Below are 24,882 nucleotides of genomic sequence, written 5' to 3'. Positions count from 1 at the left end.
CCTTTCGTCTGTCCGCATTCTGTCCTCGGGTTCGCGAGAACGGGAGACTCTGTGTAGACGGCGGTCGTAATCCACGGTCGCGATTGCCACCACGTGCGCTACACCTCAGGGGAGAGGCGAAGAGCAACATGGTGCGCTATAATACGGCTGTCATAGCCCTCTTGAAGCGGATGGGCCCTCGCAAAGAGCGTGGTCTCGGTCAACTCCCCGATTCGCTTCTCCGAGATGTGGCCCGCACGACCCAAAACATGCTGGCACGGTTTTCTTTTGACTGGGAAAGCGAAAAAACGCACAGAGCACGAGAGGCACAGGCGGAAAAGATGGCGGCAGGCAAAGGTGTGACGCACCTCGACCGAATCCCAGAATCGAATAGGGTATCTCTTGCAGCGCAAATACCGTGCATACTTCTCTTCCTGCAGCTCGCGCCACCGAAATTGCACACAAGCTGCGCCTCCATCCTGAGCCGCTTCGTGCTCTTCAGCATTCCAGTGCGCGGTCGCTCACCACAAGCAAATGCGCTCTTCACCGCCATCATCTCACACCTGCTTCCGCGCCCATACACGGCGGTGCCGACAATTAACCTGATCATTTCGGTCATCACGGTTGGCGCCACTCGAATTGCTGACAATGAGGCCGAAAAGCTGATGAGGCGAAAGTTAGCGAGTCGTGTACCAAAATGGGTTCTTGAACAAAACGCAGAGGTGGAGGCGTGCCTGGCAGGACTGCCGCGGTGGCTCCAGGCACTTGTTCCCAAGGACGTCACATTAGATTTCGCGGAGATCATCGATGAAATTGCTCGGCGACTTCCACCAGCGGACGAAGGTCTGCCCGGTGACTACGTTGACGTCCTTGCTGCCCGCAAAGACGGGGAAGCTGCAAAGTATGAGTATGGCGTCGCGCTGAAGGCCATGTACAACGAGTCCACGACAAACGCGGTGACACCCGCCGAGTTATCGATGTTAGTTCCGAAGCTACTTGATTTCTCGGTGAAATTCAACAGAATGCGAGTTGCTGCTCAAATAGCGCAGAATGTGCGGCTGCTCGACTTTTCGCCACCAGTGAGTCACGAAACACTGTACTCCGCCTTCGCCTGTACGGCGCTGCGTGGAGCTCTGTCGAACCTGAGCCTGCTACGTCACACAGAGAAGATCCTGGCAGTGCGACAACTCTCCCCGTACGAGTGGCTCTTCATCATATCAATCGTGACAGGCCGCGAAAAGGCGTGGGCGCCAACCGCCTACACGGCAATGCGCAGCGCGCTGCGCATTGCCGAGGAGCGACGCAGAGACGAAATTGAAAGAAGCGGGAAGACTGAGCGAGAAGTGTCTCTGCTTGGGTCCATGGACCCGAACAGGCGCCTCATGCTGCTCGCACATTACTCCACCGGTTTGTGTGATCTACGCTTCAACGACGATCTTTTCAGTGCCGCGCTAGAGTGCACGGAGCCTCTGATACGAGAGTACTTCAGAGCACTTGAGGTAGACACGACCCCCTCGCTGAGAACACTCGATTCGTCGTATCGCATCCGACAAATGCTTTCCGTCGTGACCCGTGCAGATAACGTGAGCGTAAGCCACGTTGGCGAGGAATCGGAAGACATGGCAGATGAAAACGACGTCACTGCCGAGTGGACACGGGTGGAGGAGGCGAAGGCCACCACAGGCAACGCCACAAACTCCCTTTTGCGAGCGCTGGAGAAGTTCTTTGCTGATCCATCGTCCGCCTGCTCCTCCGCGGCTGTCGCACCGGCCACGTCTGTCCCCCAGAAGTGCCGCAGCGGTTTTGCGAGGACGAATTTGCCAGACCAAAGATGCGGTGCAGCAATAGCGTTGGAGGGCCTTCCAACGGATGAGTTAATCCTGCGTATGCACATTGTGGAGTGCGCCATCGTGTACTGCTTACAGCTGCACGAACAAAAAGCGAACCGTCACGGTGCATCAAGTGAGCTGGTTGAACTGTCTTTGCGCTCCGCACGTCGTATGCAGCGCATTGTTGGTGTGCAGCTGCGGAACGTTTCGTCCATCATCCAAAGCTCCCAGTGGAAGTCGCAGGCAGCAAGCGTAGCCGGTGGGATGTCTTCTGACACAACAGCTGAAACGGTGATCGTGGATGGTGTCATGGGAGAGAAGAAGAGCCTTCAGCTAAGCTGGATTACCATGAAGCTACTCGTGGCGCTTACACTCCTAAAAGATCTGAGTGCCGCGGCACGCGCTGATGTCGCCTCCATCGCTGCTGCTTTCATGTCGGACTTTGCCATTTTCATGGACTCGATAGGCGACCACCGTGCGCTGCCGGCCACTGTGAACCGCAGCATTGCCATGCTTCATCGCTGGTATGCAAGCCACAAAAACATGCTGAAATCAAGCGCGGTATCAGAAGACGCGCCGCCGTTCCGTGACGCAGATGAGAGCGCGCGGAAGGTAGTCCTGTCCTCCTTGGGAGTTGTGCAGCGGATACTTCCATCTCGCCACCATCAGCGGCGGCTTACGGGTGTCGGGTCCGGACTGTCCTTCGGGTTTCACACAAAGTTGGTCGTTGTACGAGCGTTCGACTCCGCTTTGTCGATGGCGCTCACAGTCAACATGACGCTGGACGAGCTGCCGAACATTTTTGACTCAATGGAGAAAACGGTTGACACGGTTCGTGAAGCTTCGCAAATGGCGTTGCAAGAGTCACCATCCAACACGGAGCGCTACGAAGCTGAGAAAAAGCTGCGCAGCTCGTTGCTTCCGAAGCTGACGCACCTCCTGCACCACATTTGCATCCTATCAATCAACGACGAGTCGTGTCTTACTGTGGCGGCAGCCGCGCTGGATGCGTGCGCTAGAGAGGACCAGATCGCGTTCCTATCGTGGAAAAAACGTGAGTCCATCTTGAGCATGACGTTGTACATCTATCGTGCCCTTGCCGAGCGTTTTGCGCACTCACGCGCAAGCCGTGACCTGGCGCACCAGATTTTGATCATGGTGAGCCGCTTGGCTTTAGACCGTTTAGAGTACAAAGAATACGAATTCACAGTGCAGGGAGAGAAGAGGTGGCTGTCCGAGAGTGAGGTCGAACTGCGACACCTCGTGTGGGCGGTACTTATCTGGCAGATTTCGTGCGCCGTCGCCTCGACTTTTCTGCAGAGTGCACCCATCGACAAGTATCTGAGAGTCATGCATACGTACGTCAAGCGGCACTTTGTCATATCCATGAGCGCGCAAGCAATGGAAGATTCGAGCATTATTGGGACGGAAGCGGAGCTAGAGTACTGCGAGCAGGTCCTCGCGGAATCGGGGCCGTCTGCACGCTCGCTAATCTACTGGGAGCCGGAAACGACAAAGAAGGCGGTGATTCTGCGGTGCAACCTTGCCGTAAGGGATGTCTTCTCAGCGATGAAGTTCATGGCTACCCTACTCTACAAGGATTCGTCGACTTCCGCTAACCCAGCCTTCCGTGCGCGATGGGTAAGCCAGATGGAGCTAGCGTGTGGGCTGCTGAAGCAGTATCAGCGGTGGATCGCGCCGTCCGTTTGGTACTCTATCTGGCGAGAGCTGGTTACTACTTCCATTGTGATGCGAATAGGCTATTTGAACTCTATCCCGGTGCAAGAGGCCACTGAGGTGACTGCGCAGCGCCTGCTACTCTTCTCAAAGATCCGCGACAACAAGGGAGTGTGGATCCATCCTCGCGGCTCGCACGCCGCTCCCTCGCAGGAGGATGACGGTGCAGACGCGGGGACCTCTGCTGTGAAGAGGCACGCGGAAAGAGAGTCAGAGTTGATTTCCTTTTCAGACGCTTCGCGAATCTTTCAGGTGCAAGAGCGATTGACAGACGTGAATCTGCGTTTGTACCTTGCACAGCTGACAGATCGACTGAGCCGAGAGCAGGAGGACCACGCGCTCAATCAGGCAGACAGCAGGACAAACCTCGAAGGAGAGCGGCGTATCCGACTTAACGGCCTGAGTGAAACACAAGCGGAGATACATGAGCGCAACCTGCGCACCGCACGCATCAGCATCCTCTTTACCTGCCGACGCATGCGGTCGTAAGACGTCGTTACAGTACACGCGCAGCAGGCGTTACTCACTTCAAAAATAGAATGGCAGCATTTGCTCTGTGCGTGGGGGGGGGGAATATCTGCTTGCCATTCCATGATGCGTGCGTGCGTGTGTGGTCACCTTCTTTGCTAGAAGCCGAAGGCGGCTTATATGCACGTAAAAAAAGCGTCGCATCTTTTGGGGGTGTGTTCGATTTTGCGCGGTTGGGTTTGGCTCTCGAGCGCGCCTCAGTCGCCATTCCGGGTGAACGCGGTATCCCTCAAATGACGGGGACTTCTTCTCTGCCAGCTGTCAAGTGGCACACAATCGCTTAGAGCGCACTCGCCCTCCTGTTCATCTCCGCCAACGGGAACGGGGCAAAGAGTGTGTGTGGTGCGAATGTGAATGATCCTCTTTTTTTTCGCTCGCCTGTTACCCCTCCCACATGCACGCTGTTTTTCTTTTGCGTGCTGGTCGCTTGACATGCCCCTCCTGCCCTTCTCGACACCTTTGTCCCACTGACTGCCCTCTCCCTCTCGCATGTCTCTGAGGCCCTTCCTCCCACCGCTGTGCACGGCGTTGCCTTGTCTCAGTGCGAGTGTGCCGGTGTCCCTGCCGAAGCAGGGGCATTTTGTTACAGTGTTTTGTTGGGGGGCGGGGCTTTGTGTGCCGTTGTGGCCACATGGACAGCGTCACGCTGGTGTCCTTCTTAGCCTACTGCTTGTGTGTGCGTGTGTCTCTGCGTGCGCACGTATGGCACATGCTCCGTCGTCTCCGTTGTCGCCGCACCCGTCAGCGCTCCTCTTCTTGGTCACCGGAATCCCGGCTGCTGGAAAGTCCACTTTTCTCGCCGCTGCGCAGCGCCACGTCGTTCAACGCGATACCGTCTCGGGAATAGTGCCACTCTTCGGTGGGCGCTGTCACGGTCGCATGTGCGCTGTGCTGCAACTCGATAAGGTGCTCGCAGATCTTGAAGCGGCGACGGTGCACGAGAAAGACCCAGCTGCCTCAGCGGGGGAGCGTAAGTTTAGCCCGCGACTTTGGAGGCGAGCCACGAGGCGGCTGCTGGAACTGACTCGGTCGGCGCTGCGCACGTGTATTGTGGACACCGTCGACGGCGATGCGACGGAGAACGCGGTCGTCCCCATGGTCTTTGTGGAAGACAACATGCACTACCGGAGCATGCGAGAGCGCTATTATCAAATGTGCCGCACCCTGGAAAGCGAAGAGTATTCTCTCCAGTGGCCGCACGAAGACCCAACAGCCGCGGCGCAGTCGCGGCAGACCCTCATTGTACTTTTCGAGCTCCGCTTTGCGACGCCGCTGGCTGTCTGCCTCGCACGCAATGCACAGCGTCGTGATCCTCGAGAAGGGTCCGGCAAAGAGCAGGCATGCGCATCTGCTTGGGTGCCACCGCCGGTAATCTGCTCTATGGATGCCTTGTTCGATCACTGCTACGCGACCGCTGACCTTGTGGACCACGCGGTGTGGGAGCCCTGTCACTGGAATGGGTGGCAGTGGACTGCAACGACCCAGCCCTGGGGGCTGTTGGTGCATGCCACGCAAGGTGCTGAGGCGGAGGAGATTTGTCCAGCCTTAGTATCAGAAACGGCAGCGGGTTTCTTTGACGTGGCGCTACAGCGGCCTGAGGCGTGGGACGCGTGCCAAAAGCAGTGCCAGAACATCGCCCGCTCTCGGCCTCAACGGCTACGCGACGACGGGCAGATGGATGAGACCACGCGTCTCCAGCGTGCCGCCGAGGCTGTCGAATCTCACACCCATCAGCTGGACCTGCAGCTTCGGGGCGTCGTCCACGCGTTCCTTCACCAGCGGAATCAGCAGAAAGCGTATGGAACTGACGACGCATCCTCGCCGCCGCGAGCGGCCCTATTCCGCAAGAGGATTGCAGTCGCCAAAAAAGAGGCCGCACAGCAGTTCAAGGTGCAGCTACGACAATTGAGTGCCGCCAAAAACGAACTGACGGGCACGGTCGCCATTGATTTGCTCGGCGGTGGCATCGATGGCATTCAGGAGTATGTCATTCAGCAGTTCCAGCAGCATCTTCTAGACCTCTGGCGAGAATTTGAGAGTCAAGTCCTCCCCACGTCACGGTAGGATGCATTCAGGCTCGTGCGACACAGGGGGGGTTGTCTTTTACGTGTCACCGCTTCATCAGTGGACATATGCGTATGCCCCTTCTTGTGTGTGTGTATGCTGTTGGCGCTGCCGCGTCTCGCGTTGTTCGCTCACGAATGCATTGCGCATACTTCATTTTTTTTTCGAGGAGGAGGGGGGCAGGGGGCAGGGGGCAGTGTGCCGAAGAGATCGCTCGAAACGATGGGGTTCGCTGCGAACGACGTACTGCCTCTTGTAGCCTCCCCTCATTCACCTTCGACAGGTGCCTACCTCGATGTCTTCGAAGGGTACACGCGCGGTGCGCTCCTTTTTGGCCTCGCTCTCCGTCACAATTTTCGCTCATCGGCGCACATCCTCCCTGTCACCCCCCCCCCTTCCCTCTTCTCTTTTTTCCCCCGCGATTCTTGCGCACGCCTGCGCCGTGACAGAACACACAAACCAGCGCCACAGGAGATTGCGCGCCGCACGCTCCACGCTCACGCCCTCCTCACGCGCCTCCATCACATCCTCGGCGTCAATGAAGAGTGCGCTGGAAGAGATCCTTCGATACAGAGCCGCCTTGGCCGTGCAAGAGGAACTCGAACGACTCTGCAAGGCACGCCCGCCGGCCTCGTCTTCATTGGACGCCAAAGGACTCCTACCCAGCGCCATCTTTGAAGGTCACCAGAGTCTCGCGGCGACGATAGCACACTCCTCTGATGTCCGGCACCGTGAGTGCGTTCAACAGGCGCGGGAGTGGGTGCATCCCATTCTCGACGTTCGCCGGCAAGCGGATGTCGTGGAAGTGTCGCAAGCAGCAACCACCACCGCGACGCGTCTACGCCTGGTGGCGGTGCAGTACGTGCAGGGTGACATACTCGGTGTAGTGGAGCCTGCAGAATTCACAGCGGACGCTGCTGCAGAGACCTGCGCGCCGTCGTCCTCCCGCTCCGTCTCCGTCAGGAACCTCCGCCTCGCCACTCCCGAGCCCTTTTACCACGACGCACTCCTGCCCGCACTGGAGGCCATTGAACCCCACCACGCCTCGAAAAACCTGCTGGACCTCTGGCTCAACAAGCTGTGCGGCGTGGCCAACAAGATGGACACCTCCTTCAATCAGAAGCGCAAAGCGGCGTGGCAGATGACTGACGAGGCGACCTACATCTTCTACGCGGTGCGCAAGCAGCTGGCGGAGCGCATCGGGATCGTGCGGATGCACAACGGCCATAACGCTGGAGAGCGACCGTGGAAGGTAAAGGTACACCTGCAAACCGGAGATGCGCATCTGCTGGCGGCGCTGTCGTCCGTTGCCGCGTCGACTGGCGGCAGCGGCGAATCGGCGGAGACGGCCGTTGTCATCGACCTGGTGGGAAGGGCCGTGGACTGCAGCGAGTGGCTATCTCTGCGGGACTGGCTCACGCTCTCGACGCCGTCGCAAGGTGAGGCCCTCGCTTCACACGAGCAGTCGGGCGTGGAGTGGACGGTGCTGAGTGGCGCGGCGCTTCGGCTTCGCATTCCCATACGTCCTGCCGTCGTGCTGCGTCTGCATACTCGCTACGTTGCTCGGCAGACAGCGGAGACGTCGGCGACAACAGACAGCTTCCTGCATGCTCTGGCGCGTCTACTGTTGCGCTACCACGGTCTCTGTGGGGGCAGAATGGAAAAGGAGTCGGGCTGGCAAGCCGCCGTGCCACCCCCGGTAATGGACGTGTTTGAGCGCCACCACCAGGGTTCGCTCTCGTCCCAGCGCCCGACCGTCACGGTGGAGTGCTTTGCCAGCCCTTTCAACGCAACGCGGCCCTTCTTCTTTTCTGTCTTTCATGACACCGATGCTGTCTTTGGCTCTCTTGGAAACTTCTTCGCCTGCTGTGACGCGGCGGCGTGCGTCGCGGCAGCGGATGCGGCCGTGGGGTCGTCGTGTGGAGTGGCCAGGGCTCCGGAAGAGCCCTCTGCTTCCTGCGCCAGTGGTGATGACGTTGCCGAGGCGTCGTTGGCGTCGCAGCCGCACCGCCTACTGCGACTGGAGTGCAACCCTCCGTTCGTCCACGAGGTCATTGCCGCAGCCTTTGCGCATCTGCTGCGATGGCTGGAAAGCGCGTCGTCGACGACGGCCGTGTCGATTCTCATCATCATCCCTGATTCACGACAAGCGCACGCCGCCACGGTGCGCGCAACAATCGAGGAGTCGCGCTTCTGCCGTTGGGTGCGCTCGTTGGCACCGCCGGAATGCTTATACGTTCACGGCGCAAATCACCAAGACCACTCCGGTTCAGGAGAGCCACCGCTTCACCTGGAAGGCCGGAAGCGTCCCCGTGACACCGACAGCGCGGCCACAGCCCCTTCCTGGCTTGCCGTTGATGCAGGCAGCCTCGTACGCCTGTCGTGCCCGACTCGGCTGATGGTCGTTCAGGATGACGAAGCCGAGCACGCGTGCACTGGTGCTACGATCGGTACAGAGGTGTGTGCTGCATGGAGCCGACTATCGCACGCAGTGTCCAGCGCAGTTCAATGAAAGAGTGCACTGGACGCCGCCCTAGCCTCCCACTAGGGGACGTCTCGCCGCCTCTAAGCTCGTGTGCGCGGGGCTTTTGGATGACGCACTTCGGTGAAGGAGCACACGAAAAAAAAACGAACGTGAGTGGAAGAAACGATCCCACACATGAATCCCTCCATGACGGCTTTGGCGCGGTAGCACCCTCAGCCCGCTACGTTTGTCGTTGAAGACGCGTAAGCATCGCTGTGGCTGGTCCTCTGCTGAGCTTTCGAACATTCTGTTGTGCGCATGACGCTACCTCTCACCGTCTCCCCTCCCCCTCCTCCCTTTCCTCTTTTGTTCTCCTCTGCCGCTCACCTGACTCACACATGTCACTCGACGACCGTGACAGGGCTCTATCCCCTCCCCGCAATATCGTCGGTTTGTGCATCACGCATCACAAACGAGTGCCACAGGCATCCACCAGTTATTCACTCGTTCTTCCGTCCGCTTGTCTCCTCCGCTGCTGCTCTTTGCTTCGAAGAACGTCTCACACTTCTGCGCGGTACTCTATCATTTTGCTGTCCGAAGACGAGACACGCACACACACACACACGAGTGCCCTTGCCGGCGCGTCTCCCCTCTAAGCTTTCCACACCGCAATCGTTAACACGCTCTCTTTTCCTTTCTTTTCGTTTGCGCTTTGCGTCTGCATATGTTCGATTGCGTTGATGCGTCGTTGTCGCTGTGGGTACTTGTAAAGTTTGTTCTCGTCCCTTGCAGGGCTTGATTCCCTCTTGCTCTCTTTTTTTCCTGGCTCACCTCCCTCCCATCTCTGTGTGTCACGCTGGCACCGTCGTCGTCACAATCGATTCTAATCACACACACACACACACACCGGTGCACGCACGCTCTCTCCAAAAACGCAAGACCGTCTTCTTTATTGTTGTTGCTTTCTGTGCTCGATTGAAGGTTCAACTCAGTTCCCTAAACGCCACTGGCGGTCTTCACCATCGTCGCAGTGTCTGTTCGTCCTTGTGGGGAAGGCTCCTTGTTTCGTTGCTGCTCCCCCCCCCCTCTCAAATATATATATATATATATATATATCGATTCTAACAACTGCACGCCGGCAGGTGCGCCAGGTTTCGGGTGGAGCGCAAGGCACGCCATTGCTCCTCTGTCGTTCCTTCCCCTCCCTTCTCTTTCCCTTGCAGCGCAAACATGGGCGACACACTAACAAGCTACGAGGCGCGTGTGCGGTGCCGCGATATCGCGCAGACCAAGACGGCGGCCATCACTACAAAGAACGTGGGAGAGGCAGCGAGCAAGCTGCTGGAGACGGCACATCGTCGCCTGAGCTTCAACCCGGGCCCGCCGACGACCACCTGGTGCCGTGATCTCCCGTTGTATGACCTGAGCTCGATTCCCGAATGGCTGAAGGGTAACCCGTTCATCCTCAGATACTACCGAGCCGGCTACACCACAAAGCAGTGCTTCAAGAGCGTCTTTGCCCTCCACAACGAGACACTCAGTATTTGGACCCACCTGGTGGGTCTCCTCATCGTGCTGGTGCTCTCACTCCACATCCTACTCAACCTTGGCCTGCACCGCACGCAAGACTACCTTGTCTTCTCGGTGTTTCAGCTAGGCAGCATGGTCATGCTCGGCGGATCCTCTGTTTACCACACGCTGAGCGCCCACCACTCTGAGCAGGTGCACAACATCGCCCTTGCGATCGACTACTTCGGCATCACCTCCATGATCGTCGGCAGTTTCTACCCGCCCGTTTTCTACCTCTTCTCGTGCTTAGCGGTGGTGCGGGCGGTGTACCTCATCTCAATCACGCTGCTGGGTATTCTCGGTTTGATGGGACCCTTCTTCACGTTCTTCAACACTCAGACGTTCTACTGGCCGCGCATGATTCTCTACTCCTCCCTGACCTCCATCGGTATTCTCCCCACGATTCACATGTTCTTTGGGTTGCCCGCCAACGAGCAGACCTTGCCGCTGTATAAGGGCATGTTTCTCATGCTGGTTACGTACTGCGTGGGTATTGTGATCTACATCTTCAAAGTCCCTGAGCGATGGTACCCGGGTCGGTTTGATGTGTGGCTGCACAGCCACCAGCTGTGGCATTTCTTTGTGTTGTGCGCTGCAGTGGTGCACTATTTCACCTGCATCGGCGCCTTTCAGATGTGGCACGTAACGCGCGGAGTGGGCGGTGAGTGCGCGTAAAGCAGAGCTCACACTTGCACACACACGGCGCAGGCACTTCTGTGATTGCAAGAAGCAGGTGTACAACGAGCCTTGAAGTGGTAGGCTCCCTTCATGCAGCTGTTGCACTTCCCTCTTCACTGGGTGTGCGCAAAGAATCCGTAGCGTTGCAGCCGTTCACACATTGTCTTCCCGGCTGCTATGAGAATAAGCGAAAAAAGGATGCCCAGCTTCACATCCATATGCACTTCAGCAACCATACAGAAACGCACAGCCGTGAAGCGGGGAAAGTGGTGTGCTCTGTGATCGGAACAGGAGCCTCTCCCCTTCTCTTCCACTCATTTCGCCTTCCCTGTCTCCTGGTATTTTTCCGCTGTGCCATGCTCATCCTCCAATGGCGACCGGGTGTGAGGGAAGGGGACGCACCCCTCAGTGCGTGGTGGCATCACACACAGTCCAGAACCCCTCCCCCCACCCCACCACCACCACTCGGCGTGGGGAAGCCGGAGTGCCACCTCGAGGCGGATGCACCCCGTGGCGACCTGGCATGATGGGAGGAGCGGCGGCGGGGAAAGGAAGGAGGGGGGGGGTGCCGAGTGGCGCTGAACTCATGGACCGTGGCAGCGAACGGACACCTTGAGCAAGGAAGGAGGAAAGGGTGTTTCTTGCTGTTTTGTTATTGGCGTTGGTTGTCTCTCTCGCTTTCTTTATTTGTTTTTTTTCTCTGTTGCTGACAACGGATCTAAAGGGGCCTAAATCGTCTCTCTATCGCTGTGTGTCTCGCTGCTTCTCTTGCTTCTGTTTACTATGGTATGAGTCACACGAAGAACGACGAAAAAAAAGGAAGGTAAAAATTCGCGAAGCGAGTGGAGAAGAAAGCACGCACACACACGCACACGAAAAAAAAAAACGAAGCGCATGACACTTGCACGCTTTTTTCTGTGTTTTTTTTTAGGGGGAGGGAGGGGGGCCGTGACCGTCCATCCTCGACTGCGTCACACACACACGCTCCCCCACCCTCTGCTTAGTTCCTGCTTTTTTATTTTTTTTTCACGCTCTCTTTGTTGTATTTGCTTCCGTGCCTGTGTTGCCTCGCTCTTCTGTTCTTCTGGTGTGCCCTCCCTGGTGCCTGCGTGCATGCGGGCTGCGTGGGTGAATGGCCGCATACGTGCCAAAACACCATAAAAATATATAGATCGTGGTGCTGCATCCTCACGGATTGATGAAAGGAAAAAAAAGAGCGGAGGCCGAGTGGGTATAGCTGTGCGTCGTGTCGTGTCGTATCCGACCTCGTTCGTATTTTTTTTTCGTTCTGCTCATCTCGTTTAGGATGGATGAAGCACTTAAGATAACTCGTCCGTTTTCTTTTACAGCTCTTTTTGGGTTGAATCAACTCTATTTCTGTAGAACAGTGCGCGCGCGCGATCGCTGCTGAGAAGGGTCTTCAACGCTTGGTTCTTTTCGGGTGCTGTTCACATACTTTGCACGTGTGCGTTTGCCTGTGCGTCTGTCTTCTCGACTTCTCTCGGGCCCTCCGTATGCCTTGCGCGGGTGGATGGGAACTGCGTCGCAGTGTCACTCCTGGGTTAATTTGATTCGTTCCTCACCGCCTCACCCCACCCCAACTCTCTGTACGTTTTCGCCAACTGCTTTCTCGCTCTTGCCGCGGGGGGCGGGAGAAACACCGAATTCAAATGAGAGCGTCGGCACGCTTCTCTTTTCAGCTGTTTCTTCTTTTGCATGTACTTGACTCTCTTCGCATTGGTATCACTCTTTTGTGTGTCTTGCACACGACGCGCAAATTCGAACATTCTCCTTTTTTGCCGTTCCACACGGTTCCGTGGGGGTGAGGAGGGGAGGGTGTCCACACAAGGCGGCTAGCGAGGCCTCTATGTAAGCGCGTTCTTGTGGGTGGTCTGTATCTCTATGCGTGTCTGTCTGTGTGTGTGTGTGTTTGACTTTCTTTGGTTCTGGATGGATGGACCTGCAACGCGGAGGGCGCACGTCTCCTTTTTAAGTAAGTTGTAGGCTTCCTCTTTCAGTTTCTTGCCGACACATACGCTCAGTCCTCCCTCGGCGCGCCTCTGCACTTTGTGGGATGACGTTTCATCTCCCAGGGTGCCTTTCAACACCCACCCCCCTGTGCGTCCTCCAGGAGAGCCCAAACACCTGCGATGGCCTCGCTGCATTTCGCGATTTCTTTCTTCGTTTGCGTTGATGTGCGTGCGGTCACATAAAACCGGTTTTCTTTTCCTTTTTCCCTTGTGTCGTGCGTTTACGCGGCAACACGAACTGACCTCCCCCACCACCACCTCCGACAAAAGGCGAGCACACGGTGCGCAGGCGCTGCCATGCACAGCTGTGCCTGGGTGTACCGCATCCAGGCAAGGCATGCGGTTGTCCGATGCGCAAGAGTGAGGGACGAAAAAGGGCGCGAAGGGGACCATACGCATCGCGACGCCACGGCGCATGTGTGCGCAGAGCATGCGGCGTCTCCTGCGCCCGACCCGGTGCGCCGATGTGGAGGGCACGTGTGCCGGGAGCATGGCGAGGGAGAGCCCCGAATCAGCGCCCTCGAGTCCTCCGGACCCGAACGTGGAGGGAGAAGCATGGCGCACGACCAGGTTGCCGGGGCTCGGAAGGGCTCTCACCGGAGGCTGGCCGACTTGTTCCTCGGAGCTCATCCGGCACGCGCCCGGCCCCCACCCCCTGTAACCCCGCAGGGCGGACGCCACCGCCACCGCCCTCGAGCAGAGCCCTCCGACGCCGACCGCGCAGCACGTAGCCGAGGAAGGGGTGGGCAGATGCTGTTGGACGCATGGCGCGATTCGTTCTCGGCGACCGGGAGATGTTGCGGCCAGAGGGTTGTGGCGCTGTGGTTGCGGAGGCGTGTATACTTTTTTTTTGCTGGCATGTGCGTGGTGAGATGGGCACGTCCAAGAGGAAAACTAAGAAGAGACGGGAATATTTTTCTGTTGCTAGTTTAGCGGCTGACAGACAAGTGGCCAAACATCTGTACGAGCCTAGTGAGTGCAGTGAAACTGAAGCGGTGTGTTTGCAAAGTCTGGTATCCTGTTTGTTTCTCTTACTTTGTAGCGGCACATGCCGCCGGCACCACTTCCCCGGTAAATCCTCGCGCGCCACATGGAGAGGAAGCAGCGGTGTCGCCGCGTGCGGCCACCCCCAGCAGGGGCAGACGCGGTCATACGCAGCAGAGACGCGTATTCGATGCGGTGTTGGCATGTGAATGCCTGGCACCCCTCCTCGACCTCCATCTTGTTTTTCTTTTTCCTTTCCCTTATGGATTTTTTTTGTTTCTGGCTCACTGTGCGCCTTGAACTCTCCGAAGGAACGCATCATCATAGCCCTTCTTGCATCGCGCGGCCCCTCCTCTGTTTCTCCCTCACAAACAGAATCATCTAACGGCAATTTCGATGGTGCCGTGGGCCCCTGGTTCCACTTTTTATAGGCTTTACGGAGACGGCACGTGTGCGTATGTGCGTGTATGCGCTGCAATCGAAGGTGATTTCGTGCGAAACGAAAGAAGCATGTCTCTGAAGGCAACAGACATTACCTTAGCGGATGGTGCACCACGGCGGTCAACTCTCGAACCCAACAGAGAGGACCCTCTAGTGCTGTGCAACAGCCGAGAAAATGTGGATTTGCTGCCGTTCGCGCTTCTGCCATGCGTGCACGACACTCGCACGCTCCCGACGCGCACTTCAGAGCAGCAACACCATATGTTCGAGCGCAGCGAATCTGCCCAACTGAACTTCCCAGCGCACGCGTCGACGGAGATGGTTGTGACGCCGCCCTTTATCCCTAGGGATCGAGAGCATCGCGTGTTCATGAAGGATGCGGACAGTCAGGGTGTCGACGACGGCGATGCACACAGGGCGGTCAGACCGGAACTCGACCGTGCGCAGAGGTCCACAGTCACCTTCGACGCCGCGGTGACCTCCTCGGCGGAAACGCACGACACCACGGATGTGAGTACCGCAGCCTCCTTCGATGTGTCTACAACTGCGTTGGAGCTCCACGGCACCCCGCGTCAGCTGGAGCAGCCGGCGACACACGCGAAGGCAGCGGAGCACGACTCCCCGGAGAGCGAGCGTCGCTTCTCCCTCGTTGTCAAGGCACCCACGTTTGACGCGACGAGAGAGCAACAAAGGAACTTGATTGTTATGGGGCTCGACGGGGCGCTGCCCCTGTACAAGTTCGAGGAAATCCCGCCTTGGCAGAGGTATAACCCGTATATCCGCAGCCGCTACCGGGCCTTCTACACGGTCGAGATGTGTTTCAAGAGCCTCCTAGGCTGGCACAACGAGACCATCAACGTGTACTCGCATTTTCTTACCTTTGTCGCCTTTCTCGTCTTAACCGCGCTGCTGTACACCACGGTGCTCAGCAAAGCCATCACCGCCCCCTCTCTCAGCGCGTCCAAGCTGATATACGGGATCTTCTGCTTCGGCTCCCTTATGTGCATGTTGAACAGCACCATATATCACCTCTTCAACAGCCACTGCAACTGCCGCGTCATGGCAGCGATGGGACGGCTGGACTTTATAGGCATCACGGTTCTCATCGTGTCCAGCTTCTTGCCTCCGCTGTACGTCATGTTTCACTGCCACCCCGTTGCCCGAACCGTGTACATTACGGCGATTTTGGTGCTGAGCACGGCCGGCATAATCGGCCCGTGGACGGATTTGTTTCGTAAGCTTGTATGGGTGCGGTTGGGCGTGTTTCTTGGGCTGGGTTTTAGCGGTCTGGCGCCAGCCCTCCACAGCCTCGCGATTATGCCCATGAACGCAGCGAGCGTGTCGACGTTGCTTGGCATTTGCCTGATGGTGGTTCTCTACTGCAGCGGCGTGGCTTTCTACGTGACCCAGTTCCCTGAGTCTCGTTACCCTGGCCACTTCGACTGCTGGCTCTCTAGTCATCAGCTTTGGCACTTCTTCGTCTCTATGGCAGCCCTGGTGCACTACTGTAATTGCGTTAGCATGTACCAGATGTGGCAAGTGAGCGATGGCATGTGTGGATGAGCTCGATGATGTCTTGTCGGTAGAAAGCGGCCTGTTCGGTGACACGGAGGGGGGGGCGTCACGCCGGTGTCTAACTGGATGCAATGGTTTCTCAACCCCCCCCACGCCATCTCCTTTCACACACAGACACGCAGTCGCCTGCGCTACCACCACACTAACACTCCCACGCGCATGCTGCGATGCGAAACCTGTGCGAGCAGTCGTTCGAGCCCTCTGCGACCAAATGGCGGGACAGATGCCCTCTGTGCCAGCCATCGCAACCCGGTGCATGTGTGTGTGTGTATGTGTGCGGTGGAGTTGCTCCCGTTGTTTGTGGACTCTTTGCCTCTCTCCCCTTCCCTAATGACGAGGGGAGGAGTGAAAGGGAGATGGGACACGCCCCTCAGTGCGTGGTGGCGTCACACGGCTCCGTGCCCCATCCCCCACCACTCGGTGCGGGGAAGCCGAGCATCCCTCCCCCATTCCCCTGCCAAATGCCAAGCCGCTTCTGGCGGTGAGGCGGTCAAGCACCTACGAGGCAGGGAAGTCGCGGTGATTTATCGCTACGGATGCCGGGGGTCAGGCCCAGGATAGCGTTGCATCGGAGCGACCTGCGACGGTGAACGCGCTTGTGCCATTCATGTGATAGGCAAAGTACCAACGTGACTCGGACACAGCCCAGCCCTGGCCCTCACACCGCCCACTGGTGTGTGGGAGCCTGAGTACCACCGCGCGGGGGATGCATCACTTCGCGACCGGTATGATGTGAGCGGCTGTGAGGCGACCTGGGAGATGTGGGGCTGGGTACAGCACGAGGCAGCGGCCGTGCTCTCCGATGGCTGAGTCGGCCCACCGCTGTTTCACGTCTGTCTGTGGCCGCTCCGCACCACGCGATGCGGGGCCCGTGACATGGCCGCGGGAGCGGTGGTGCAATGTTTGATCTCGTCCTCCGTGGCAGCGAACGGGCACGTCGAGGATGGAAAAAAGAAGAGCACAGAAATGTGGCTGCAGCCCCTCCTTTCTTCCCCTTTCCACTTCCCCTCTGCCTTCTTCTCTTGCTGCTACCACCAGTTGTCCGACTGCATTGACCTCACCATGGTTTCTCGCAAGAGCTCAAGTTCTGCGTCAAAGTCACCGTCGCCACACCGACGTCGCGTCGATGCGTCCTTGTCGACGGCACAGAACCCAACCTCGGGTGCCTGCACCCCTTCGAACCTCACGCATGAAAAGAAAGTACAGCTCGCCCGCAAGCAGGCAAATTGCGATCACGCCACGCCGTACAACAACGATTCAACACTGCCACTCTACGTGATCGAGGATGTGCCCATGTACCTACGTGACAACCGCTACATCCTGCGCGGGTATCGCGCCTACTACACATGGAAGCAGTGCTTCACGAGCCTACTCCGGATGCACAACGAGACGATCAACATTTGGACGCACCTGCTTGGCGTCTTCTTCTTCTTGGGGCTGATGGTCCAGTTGTTTACACGGCACATCATCCCAGATTACCTTGCCGGCAACGTGCTTTACCACGAGAACCGCACGGCACGGCCGGTCCCTGTCAAGAACGTGCGCACGGCGTGGCCATTTATCATCTTCGGCACTTTCTCATTGGCGTGTGTCATGTGCATGCTGTGCAGCGCGTGCTTTCACACATTTCTGTGCCACATGAACGAGGATTTCTACCATCGCATGCACGCACTTGACTACTACGGCATCACCTTTCTCGTTGTCGGCTCGTTTCTGCCCTTCTGCTTCTACACCATGAGCTGTGCTCCGGAGTGGCGCAACGCGTACCTGTCGATGATTGGCTCCTTCGGGGTGGTGGGCTTCATTGGGCCCTTCTTCCGCCACTGGACCTCTGAGGCGTTTGCGACGAAGAAGATAATCTTCTACGTCTGCATGGTCGGGTCGGGGATTATCCCCACGATTCACTTGTCGCAGATGATTCCGCTACACATCAGCGGCCCATATGTGAAGGGATTGCTGACGATGTTGGCTCTCTACGGCGTAGGCGTCTTCGTCTACGCCTTCCGCATTCCAGAAGCACTGTCACCTGGCACCTTTGACTTCTACTTCTCTAGTCATCAGATATGGCACCTTTGCGTGTTGGGGGCGGCCACAACGCACTTCTACAACTGCGTCGCCATGTACCTCAGTCGTGAAACGCTCGTGTGCGTGTAGGGAGGAAAGTGTGGAAGTAAGAAAAAAGGATGCGCCGCGAGCTGGCGCTGGAGATGATGGCGGGGCAGCACATTCGCTATCCCCCTGTGCCGCCCTGTTCCTCTACCCACGAACACATGTGCTTGCTTCCTTCATTTGCTCCACATCCTGTACCGGTTCCTCTTTGTTTGCTCCTCTTTTCAGTCTTTGATAAGGCCGTATGCAGCACCCGTCCCGTCCTCTCTCTATATATCTTGCAAAAAAGAGGTTGAACTACTTTATGCCCACTCGGCGTTTCCTCGTGTGTGTGTGTGTGTTTTACTATTATTATTATTCTCCTACACCTGTGCCACCGCTCAGTCTTCCATGTTTTCGCACCTGTCTCCACCGCAAACGTCTCCAGAATGCATTTTTTTTATGGTGCTGCTGTTGTTTGGCACTTTCTCAACTGTTAACGTAAGCATGTTGCACGTGCCTGATCTGTGTGCGCGATGACGCCTTCTTTCTTTGCTGTTGTTGCCTCTTGCCATCCCTCTGCTGTGCAGTGGGTTGTACCGCTCACTTGGAATTCCGTCCATCTCCCTCCCCACCCCGGTCACTGCGATGAGCAACAGAACTCTCTTTCTACGCGACGCTCTTCGCCAGAACAGGAGAGCGAGGCGGTGGGGCATTATGTGTTGCGTTTCCAACTTCTTTTTTTTCACTTGCCTCGTTGCTCTCTTTTGTCGTTGTGTGAATGCCCTTGCCTTTGCTGTGCTTCCCGTTGTTGTTGTTTTTTCCGGTGCCTTGTTGTTGTTCAGCGTGTAGGCACCGCCTTTGTGTGGCGAAGGTGATGAGGCAACCGCAGCACGCCCTTGTATTTTGCTTATCGAACGTATCACAGGAGCAGCGAATGATACACAGATAGAGACGGCCCAATTATATATGCTGTCTCTATGTGTGTGTGTGTGTATGCGCCAGCGCGGAATTCGTGATGACGGGTAATTCAATGTCTTCCCGCCGAACAGGTTGAAGGCACTGCACGGAGGGAAAGGGTGAAGTGCTGTCTCTCACTCACTATGCGTCTTTTGTCTCTTCAGCATATCCTCCTCTCTCTCCTTCACGTCGCATTGGCGTCTGCCGCCTATCAAGCAGCTCGTGCGTAGCGGCCACATAGTCGGCGGCCACAAGGCTGCTACGTGACGCACACGTTGTGCCCGCTCCATCATTCACTGTTGGCGTTGGTGCCGCCGCCACTTCTCCTCCGTTACACTTTCCGGGTATTCTCCTCCACTCCTTTCCCCAATCCTTCGCTTTCATGTGGCCTTGTCGGCACACATCCGCTACCTTTTGGTGGGGGTTGGCATTAACGACCACAGGCAGCTCACTCACACTGCACGGTTTCCCAGACACACATATACCCACACCATCCATGCAGGAGGAAACGCCATCAACATCGCTCACGGCGGCCGTGCCTGCAGGGCGCATCGTCGCGCGACTCTCGGCGACGCTGCAGCAGACAGAGCAAGCGTGCGCCGAGCTTTCGCGCCTTGAAAGGCTTCTCTCTTCTCTGTCGTCCGGTGCCGCGGATCTGATTCGCGCCTCAACAACGCCAGTTGACACGGGCACGACCGAGCCTTTGCAGATGACGCGCAATGTGGATGAGCGAACCGAAGAGGTTTATTCATTGCTCGAGGCCACCGGTGAACCCTCTACGTGCGAGTCGGAGGCTTGGGGGGCCTGGTGCTCAACATCCGAGGTGAACAACGCCTTTCACAGTAGCGGCCTCTCCACGTCCTTCTCCGCTCTTGAGCGAAGCGTCAGCGATGCCATGGTGCTTGCACTTCCCTCGAAACTTCAGCGAATCACAGAGAAAGTGACGCAACTGTGCTCTATTCTCGGCGAGCGGGCGCGACGCGCGCGACAGAAGCAGGTTCTCCCCCACGTTAGGGCACGGTGGGTGTGCGAGGCGGTTCGCGCGCTCCATCAAATCGCCCACACCCCTCTAGAGCCGGAGTACGCCGAGGCTGCAACGTTCTCTGTCGCCGTACCTTGCGATCCCCTTCCCTCGACTCCAGAAGAAGCGGACAATTGTGGAAAGAGTCGCGCGCTCCCCGCGGCTAATGACGCTGTTTGGTGGGAGTTGCAGGCTGGATTTCACAGCGTGCTGCACCGCACCGCTCCTTCCAGCACGAGCTTGGCTCTAGGAAAGCGCGAGGAAGTAGCGGAGGGCCGTTTAGAGCTACAGCGGCACCGCCTGCTCGCCCTACTGGAAGAGATGACCATGTGGCTTGTCGACGACACAAGCGTCACTCGCTGACTGGCCGTGCTCATCTTTTCAGTGCGCACAAGCTAACAGGAGCTCTGACCGTCGTTGCATTCCTTGTGTGTACTTTTCATTGTTCCTCCTACAGAGTTTTTTGTACACCCCTGCTGCCCTCTGCTTCGTTTTTTTGTCGCTTTTTTTCGTTGATGTCGCTGCATCCGTTACGCTAGTGAGTGTGCCAGTATACACACACATATGTTCGCCTGTGGCGGCACCACACAGATGAAGCGAACCGCTACATTCAGTGGTGCTGTTTTGCAAGGCAGATGGCGGCCTCCACCCCTCTCCTCACACATGCGCACACACGCAGGCGCTGTCGAGGCAAACTCGTGACTTCCCCAGTCTCCGTCCACGTTTGCCTCCCTCCATGCACGCCTACGTGAAGTATCGATGCGATGTGCGCAGCTCGCGTTCGCGTATTTCTTCTCGGATAACCAACAAATGCTCACCCTTCTCTCTGCCACACCCCCTTCACCCTCCTCTTCTGTGTGGTGTTGTTGCTGCTTTGCGCTCTGCGTCCTCCCCTCCCTCCAGTGCGTGAGGCAAATCCTTTTCCCAATCCCCCCACCTCACTCCTTCACAGAGACAGTCAAGAAATACGGGCACACAGACTGAAAGACGCGGTCACGTGCGAGCAGCATACACACATACCTACACGTGTGCGTACGTTCGCCATCCCAGTCACGCAAGATCGGCCGCCACCTCTCTTTTCTCTCCCTCTCTTCACCTTTGCACATATCACACACCCTCCTCCTCTCGCTCTCCCCTCTGTTTTTGGCAGTTTTTTTTGTTTTGTTGTTGTTCTTTTCCCTGTCTGTTCTCGCTCAGCCCTCCTCGGTTCCCTTTTCTGTTCGTCTGCCTCTGACCGCTCAGGCCGCTGATACGTACAACTAACACACGGAAAGAACGACACCAGCAAACATACGTGTGTGCGTCTTGGGTGCTCGTTTTCTGTTTTTCCGGCTTATAACATCCTCCAACTTGGCAAGCAAATTTCAAGGAAAAAGGCGAGAAGGGTAACGGCAAGGTTGTCTCTGGGAAAGCAAAGGCATTCACTTTTTTGTTGTTGTTCGTGAAGCAAACAGCAAAAAGCAGCAACCGTGCATCCCACCTCAGCCGCAAGGTCGCAAACACACAGAGGGAGGGAGAAAAGGAAAAAAAATAACAGAACATACGGACGAGGGAAAAGTAGGAAGAGGCCAGTAAAAAAAACGAAAAAGGGGCAAAAAGGGGCAAAACCGAGCATATCACCCGAGAGTGTGTGTGACAACCAAAGCATCAATATACAAACTTTAAAACGAAAAGAAAGGGGAGGAGCAAAGAAGGAAAAAAAATAAAAACAGCAACAGAGAGCAGGGACAACACACACATATACACATATATATATAAGGGATAAAAACGAGAAAAAAACGAAGGAAATCGCTTGTACTTGCACTGCGGAAGTCGTAGAGAACTACGTGGCTTTTGGTCGCCCTTGCCTCGTCGGCGAAAGCAGGCGCCCATAAAATATCCACACACGCCACCGAAACGCAAGAATATTACACTTCTCACGATTTTGTGTGCTTCCCTTTTTTCTGTTTTTTTTTTCGTATTTGTGTGGGGGAGTACGCTCGTGTATGTGTGTGTGTGTGTTTGCCTCCTTTGTGGTGACTTATCGTTTTTTTTCCTTTTGACTCGCTCTTTGCGTGTTGGTGCTCGCTCACTCTGTTCGTCTGGTCATTAAGTCTTTTTTTCCCGCCCCTTTCTGTTCATTTCTACGTCGTCATCACCTCCACCGCGCTCAGAAGTGGTCAGCTCTTTCGAAGAGGTAGCTTCCCGTTTGCTGTTAGTGGTCTCGCTCTTGGTGTTTACCATTTGAAGAGTCAGCAGGAGCGATTGTCCTCTCCCTCATACTTTTTTTCTCCCTGCCTCGACCACTGTTTCCCTTGTGTGTGTGTGTGGCTCTCCTTTTTCACGGTGGCCAAACGCCAGTTGTGAAATCCTCCTTCCTCTGCTCCTTGCGAACCCACTGCCCTCGTTCTCGCCCTTCGTGTGTTGAGTCGATTCTGGCTCGCTTTTTATCTTCCTCTTCTCTGGACTTGATTTTGTTTCCCTGTGGTTTCCGTGGCCGTGCACATCATATAGAAAAGGTTCGGTTTCCTTTTTTGTTCGTGGTGGATGCTTTTCTTTCTTTTCACCTTGTCTATTCTGTGGGTTTTCCCTTTGAAAGCATTGCCATCTACTCAATACTCCCCCCCCCCCTCTTTTCGAATCATCACAGCTCATTTTGTTATCCCACTTCCTTCCTTGTCCTTCTCGTTCATCTGTTTTTTTATTATTTTGCTTTCTCGTCGTTTTTTTCCTGTGCTTTTCGCCTTTACCTCCCCTCCCCCTTCCCTCACTTCTTTTGAATCAAGTAACGCAATCGAATAGCATCACCACCCTTTCTCTCGTTGAATAAAACTGTAGTGTGCGTGTGCTTGTGCGTCTAACCACTCGCTCAAAAGGTTTTTTCGCTCGCCTTGTCCACCTCTCTTTCGTCCCCGATCTCTTCCCTTTTTTGTATCTTACCCTCTCTCTCTTCTTCGTGTTCTCCCCCGTTCTTGCTTTGCTTTCTCCTTGTCTTGTTCACGCTTATTTTCCTCCGCCCTTGTCCCCACTTTGGGTGCTGCTGTGTCGTGGCGTGTGCTTGCGCGAGTCGGTGTGAAGAGTCCCTCTTGTGGTATTCGTTGTTTTCACGGATTCACTGGCTGCCTGACTTTGCGTCCTCAAAAGCATCACTTCACTTTTTTCCCTCTGCCTCATTTTGTTGTTTGGTGGGGTGCGCACGGGTGTGCGTCTCTGTGTCTGTGTTTGTATTCGTGAACGTGAATACATCAAAGGTACATCTATACGTATATACAGACATAAATTTTGCCTTGTGTGTGTGCGTGTGCTCATTTTCTTTTCCCTCTTTTGTTTTTATGGTAGTTGAATCTCCCTTCCCCTGCGCCTCCTGACGTTTCGGTCAAGCATACAAATAAAGAAAGGGGGAAAGAAAAAAAGACAAAGTTTCCTCTTTGCCTTTTGCTTGTGCGTCGGTGTCCGTGCCTGTACAAAGTGTGACTGCAGCGTTGCCCTTGTCTGCAACCCCCCTCCCCTCACTCTCCCACTTCCTACTCACCTTCATCTCCTCTTCGGCTTTTTCTGTTTTTTTGTTGTTGTTCTGTTTCTGTTCCTTGTTCACTGTACGCTCCGCACAAAGCGAATCACTTGTGTTGCGGACCACCATTTTTCACCACCACCACTGCTTTACCTGCGTATATCCTCTTGTCCTTGCTATTCTTTTCCGAGGCAGAGAGTAGTTGGCCGTGCCGTTACCCTCCACTGACACGCCCACGCAGAAGCGCCGCATTCATTTTTTTTCTGGAAAAGGCAATTGACTTTACAGGAAGCGCATCGCCGTTGTCTTTCTTTTTTGTTTGTTTGTTTGTGTGTGTGTGTGTTTATCATCATCCAGTTCTTACGGAACAAACACCTCTGTTGACTTCGCCCTTTATATAACCAAGCACTCGTTTCTCGACTTGCTCTTCTGTTCCTTTTGTTCTGTTTTTTTGTCTTGTTGCCGTTTTCTTTGAGCTTCCTTTCCCCTTCCCCTTCCCCTTCGATGTCTGTAGTAGTCGCATGAATGTATGTGCATAGGACGTTGGTCGTTTATTTTGAAACACGCAAATCAAATCAGGTTCTAGAAGCTGGTGGAAGTGAGACGCAATCGGCAAAGCAGCGGAGAAACCTCGACAGCCACAAGCGCTTACGCTACTTCAACACAGCTACCTCCTTCCTGAAAGTCGCCGTTACTCGCCCCCTCCCCCTCCCTCCCTCCCGTCGTTCCACACAAGCACGCAAAAGGCAGGAGCACCACCACTGCTGCGCATCCTCCACATTAGAGACACCCCTCTCTCTTTCGCGTCGGTGTGTCGCCGCCACTCTCCCCCTCTTTGCACGTGTGTGTGTGTGTGTGTGTCTTTCCCTCCCCCGTGCGCACTACAAATTTTTTCTTGTTTCCCGTGTGAAAGTGTGCACCGCCATTTTTCTGTTTGTTTGTTTCGCTTTTCGCCTCCTATTCCTTCGCTTTGTTTGTTTCCATTTTTTTTTACGTCAATCTCCTTGCTCGCCTGGTGTTTTCTCGTTTCCACTGTGTGTGTTTGTGTGTGTTTTCTTCTTTCCACCTCTGTCGTGTTCCATTTTCCTTTTTGTGTGTGTGTGCTGCTTCGTTTTCAGGGTTTGCGCCGCTTATTCGTCTGCTCTTTTTTTTAGGAGAGGGTAGGCTTGTGGTTGCTCTGTCTTCCCTTGTCTCTTTGCCCGTGTCGCACCCTCGCGCCACACTGCACAAACCGCCCTTGCCCAACGCCTGCTCCTTTTCTTTGTTTTTTTTTGAATTTTGGAGTCCGAGATCAGGGAATACGCAAGCACTGGAAAAAAAAGAGTAGTAGCGCCTCTCACCTGCTCTTCTTGCTTGGTTCGTTCCTCGTACGTGGGCACCTGGTGTCTTCTCTGTTGCTTCGCCTCCTCTTCTCATATTCTTCTTGTCGTGCCACGTTCATTTCC

At 55.8% G+C, this 24,882-nt stretch overlaps 7 protein-coding genes across 7 annotated transcripts; all 7 read left to right on the top strand.

Annotated features, from left to right (window-relative positions):
- Positions 1 to 128: 128 nt before the first annotated feature.
- Positions 129 to 4,034, top strand: LMXM_36_5550 (conserved hypothetical protein; the record flags this gene model as incomplete). Its single annotated transcript, XM_003874865.1, has 1 exon — positions 129 to 4,034. The coding sequence occupies one exon, from the start codon at positions 129 to 131 to the stop codon at positions 4,032 to 4,034; it is 3,906 nt and encodes a 1,301-aa protein (XP_003874914.1).
- A 741-nt stretch (positions 4,035 to 4,775) lies between these two features.
- Positions 4,776 to 6,137, top strand: LMXM_36_5540 (conserved hypothetical protein; the record flags this gene model as incomplete). The annotated part of the gene is made up of 1 exon (XM_003874864.1): positions 4,776 to 6,137. One exon carries the CDS (start codon positions 4,776 to 4,778, stop codon positions 6,135 to 6,137), a length of 1,362 nt encoding a protein of 453 aa, XP_003874913.1.
- Positions 6,138 to 6,675: 538 nt separating this feature from the next.
- Positions 6,676 to 8,649, top strand: LMXM_36_5530 (conserved hypothetical protein; the record flags this gene model as incomplete). Its single annotated transcript, XM_003874863.1, has 1 exon — positions 6,676 to 8,649. The coding sequence occupies one exon, from the start codon at positions 6,676 to 6,678 to the stop codon at positions 8,647 to 8,649; it is 1,974 nt and encodes a 657-aa protein (XP_003874912.1).
- Positions 8,650 to 9,831: 1,182 nt separating this feature from the next.
- LMXM_36_5520 (conserved hypothetical protein) lies at positions 9,832 to 10,845 on the top strand (the record flags this gene model as incomplete). The annotated part of the gene is made up of 1 exon (XM_003874862.1): positions 9,832 to 10,845. The coding sequence occupies one exon, from the start codon at positions 9,832 to 9,834 to the stop codon at positions 10,843 to 10,845; it is 1,014 nt and encodes a 337-aa protein (XP_003874911.1).
- Positions 10,846 to 14,372: 3,527 nt separating this feature from the next.
- Positions 14,373 to 15,866, top strand: LMXM_36_5510 (conserved hypothetical protein; the record flags this gene model as incomplete). Its single annotated transcript, XM_003874861.1, has 1 exon — positions 14,373 to 15,866. One exon carries the CDS (start codon positions 14,373 to 14,375, stop codon positions 15,864 to 15,866), a length of 1,494 nt encoding a protein of 497 aa, XP_003874910.1.
- Positions 15,867 to 16,940: 1,074 nt separating this feature from the next.
- Positions 16,941 to 18,032, top strand: LMXM_36_5500 (conserved hypothetical protein; the record flags this gene model as incomplete). Its single annotated transcript, XM_003874860.1, has 1 exon — positions 16,941 to 18,032. The coding sequence occupies one exon, from the start codon at positions 16,941 to 16,943 to the stop codon at positions 18,030 to 18,032; it is 1,092 nt and encodes a 363-aa protein (XP_003874909.1).
- A 1,390-nt stretch (positions 18,033 to 19,422) lies between these two features.
- Positions 19,423 to 20,310, top strand: LMXM_36_5490 (conserved hypothetical protein; the record flags this gene model as incomplete). The annotated part of the gene is made up of 1 exon (XM_003874859.1): positions 19,423 to 20,310. One exon carries the CDS (start codon positions 19,423 to 19,425, stop codon positions 20,308 to 20,310), a length of 888 nt encoding a protein of 295 aa, XP_003874908.1.
- Between the last annotated feature and the right edge of the window lie 4,572 nt (positions 20,311 to 24,882).

Source organism: Leishmania mexicana, chromosome 20, assembly GCF_000234665.1.
Source record: "Leishmania mexicana MHOM/GT/2001/U1103 complete genome, chromosome 20".
In the NCBI taxonomy this organism is placed as follows: Eukaryota; Euglenozoa; class Kinetoplastea; order Trypanosomatida; family Trypanosomatidae; genus Leishmania; species Leishmania mexicana.
This window is presented reverse-complemented; position numbering and strand designations above follow the sequence as displayed.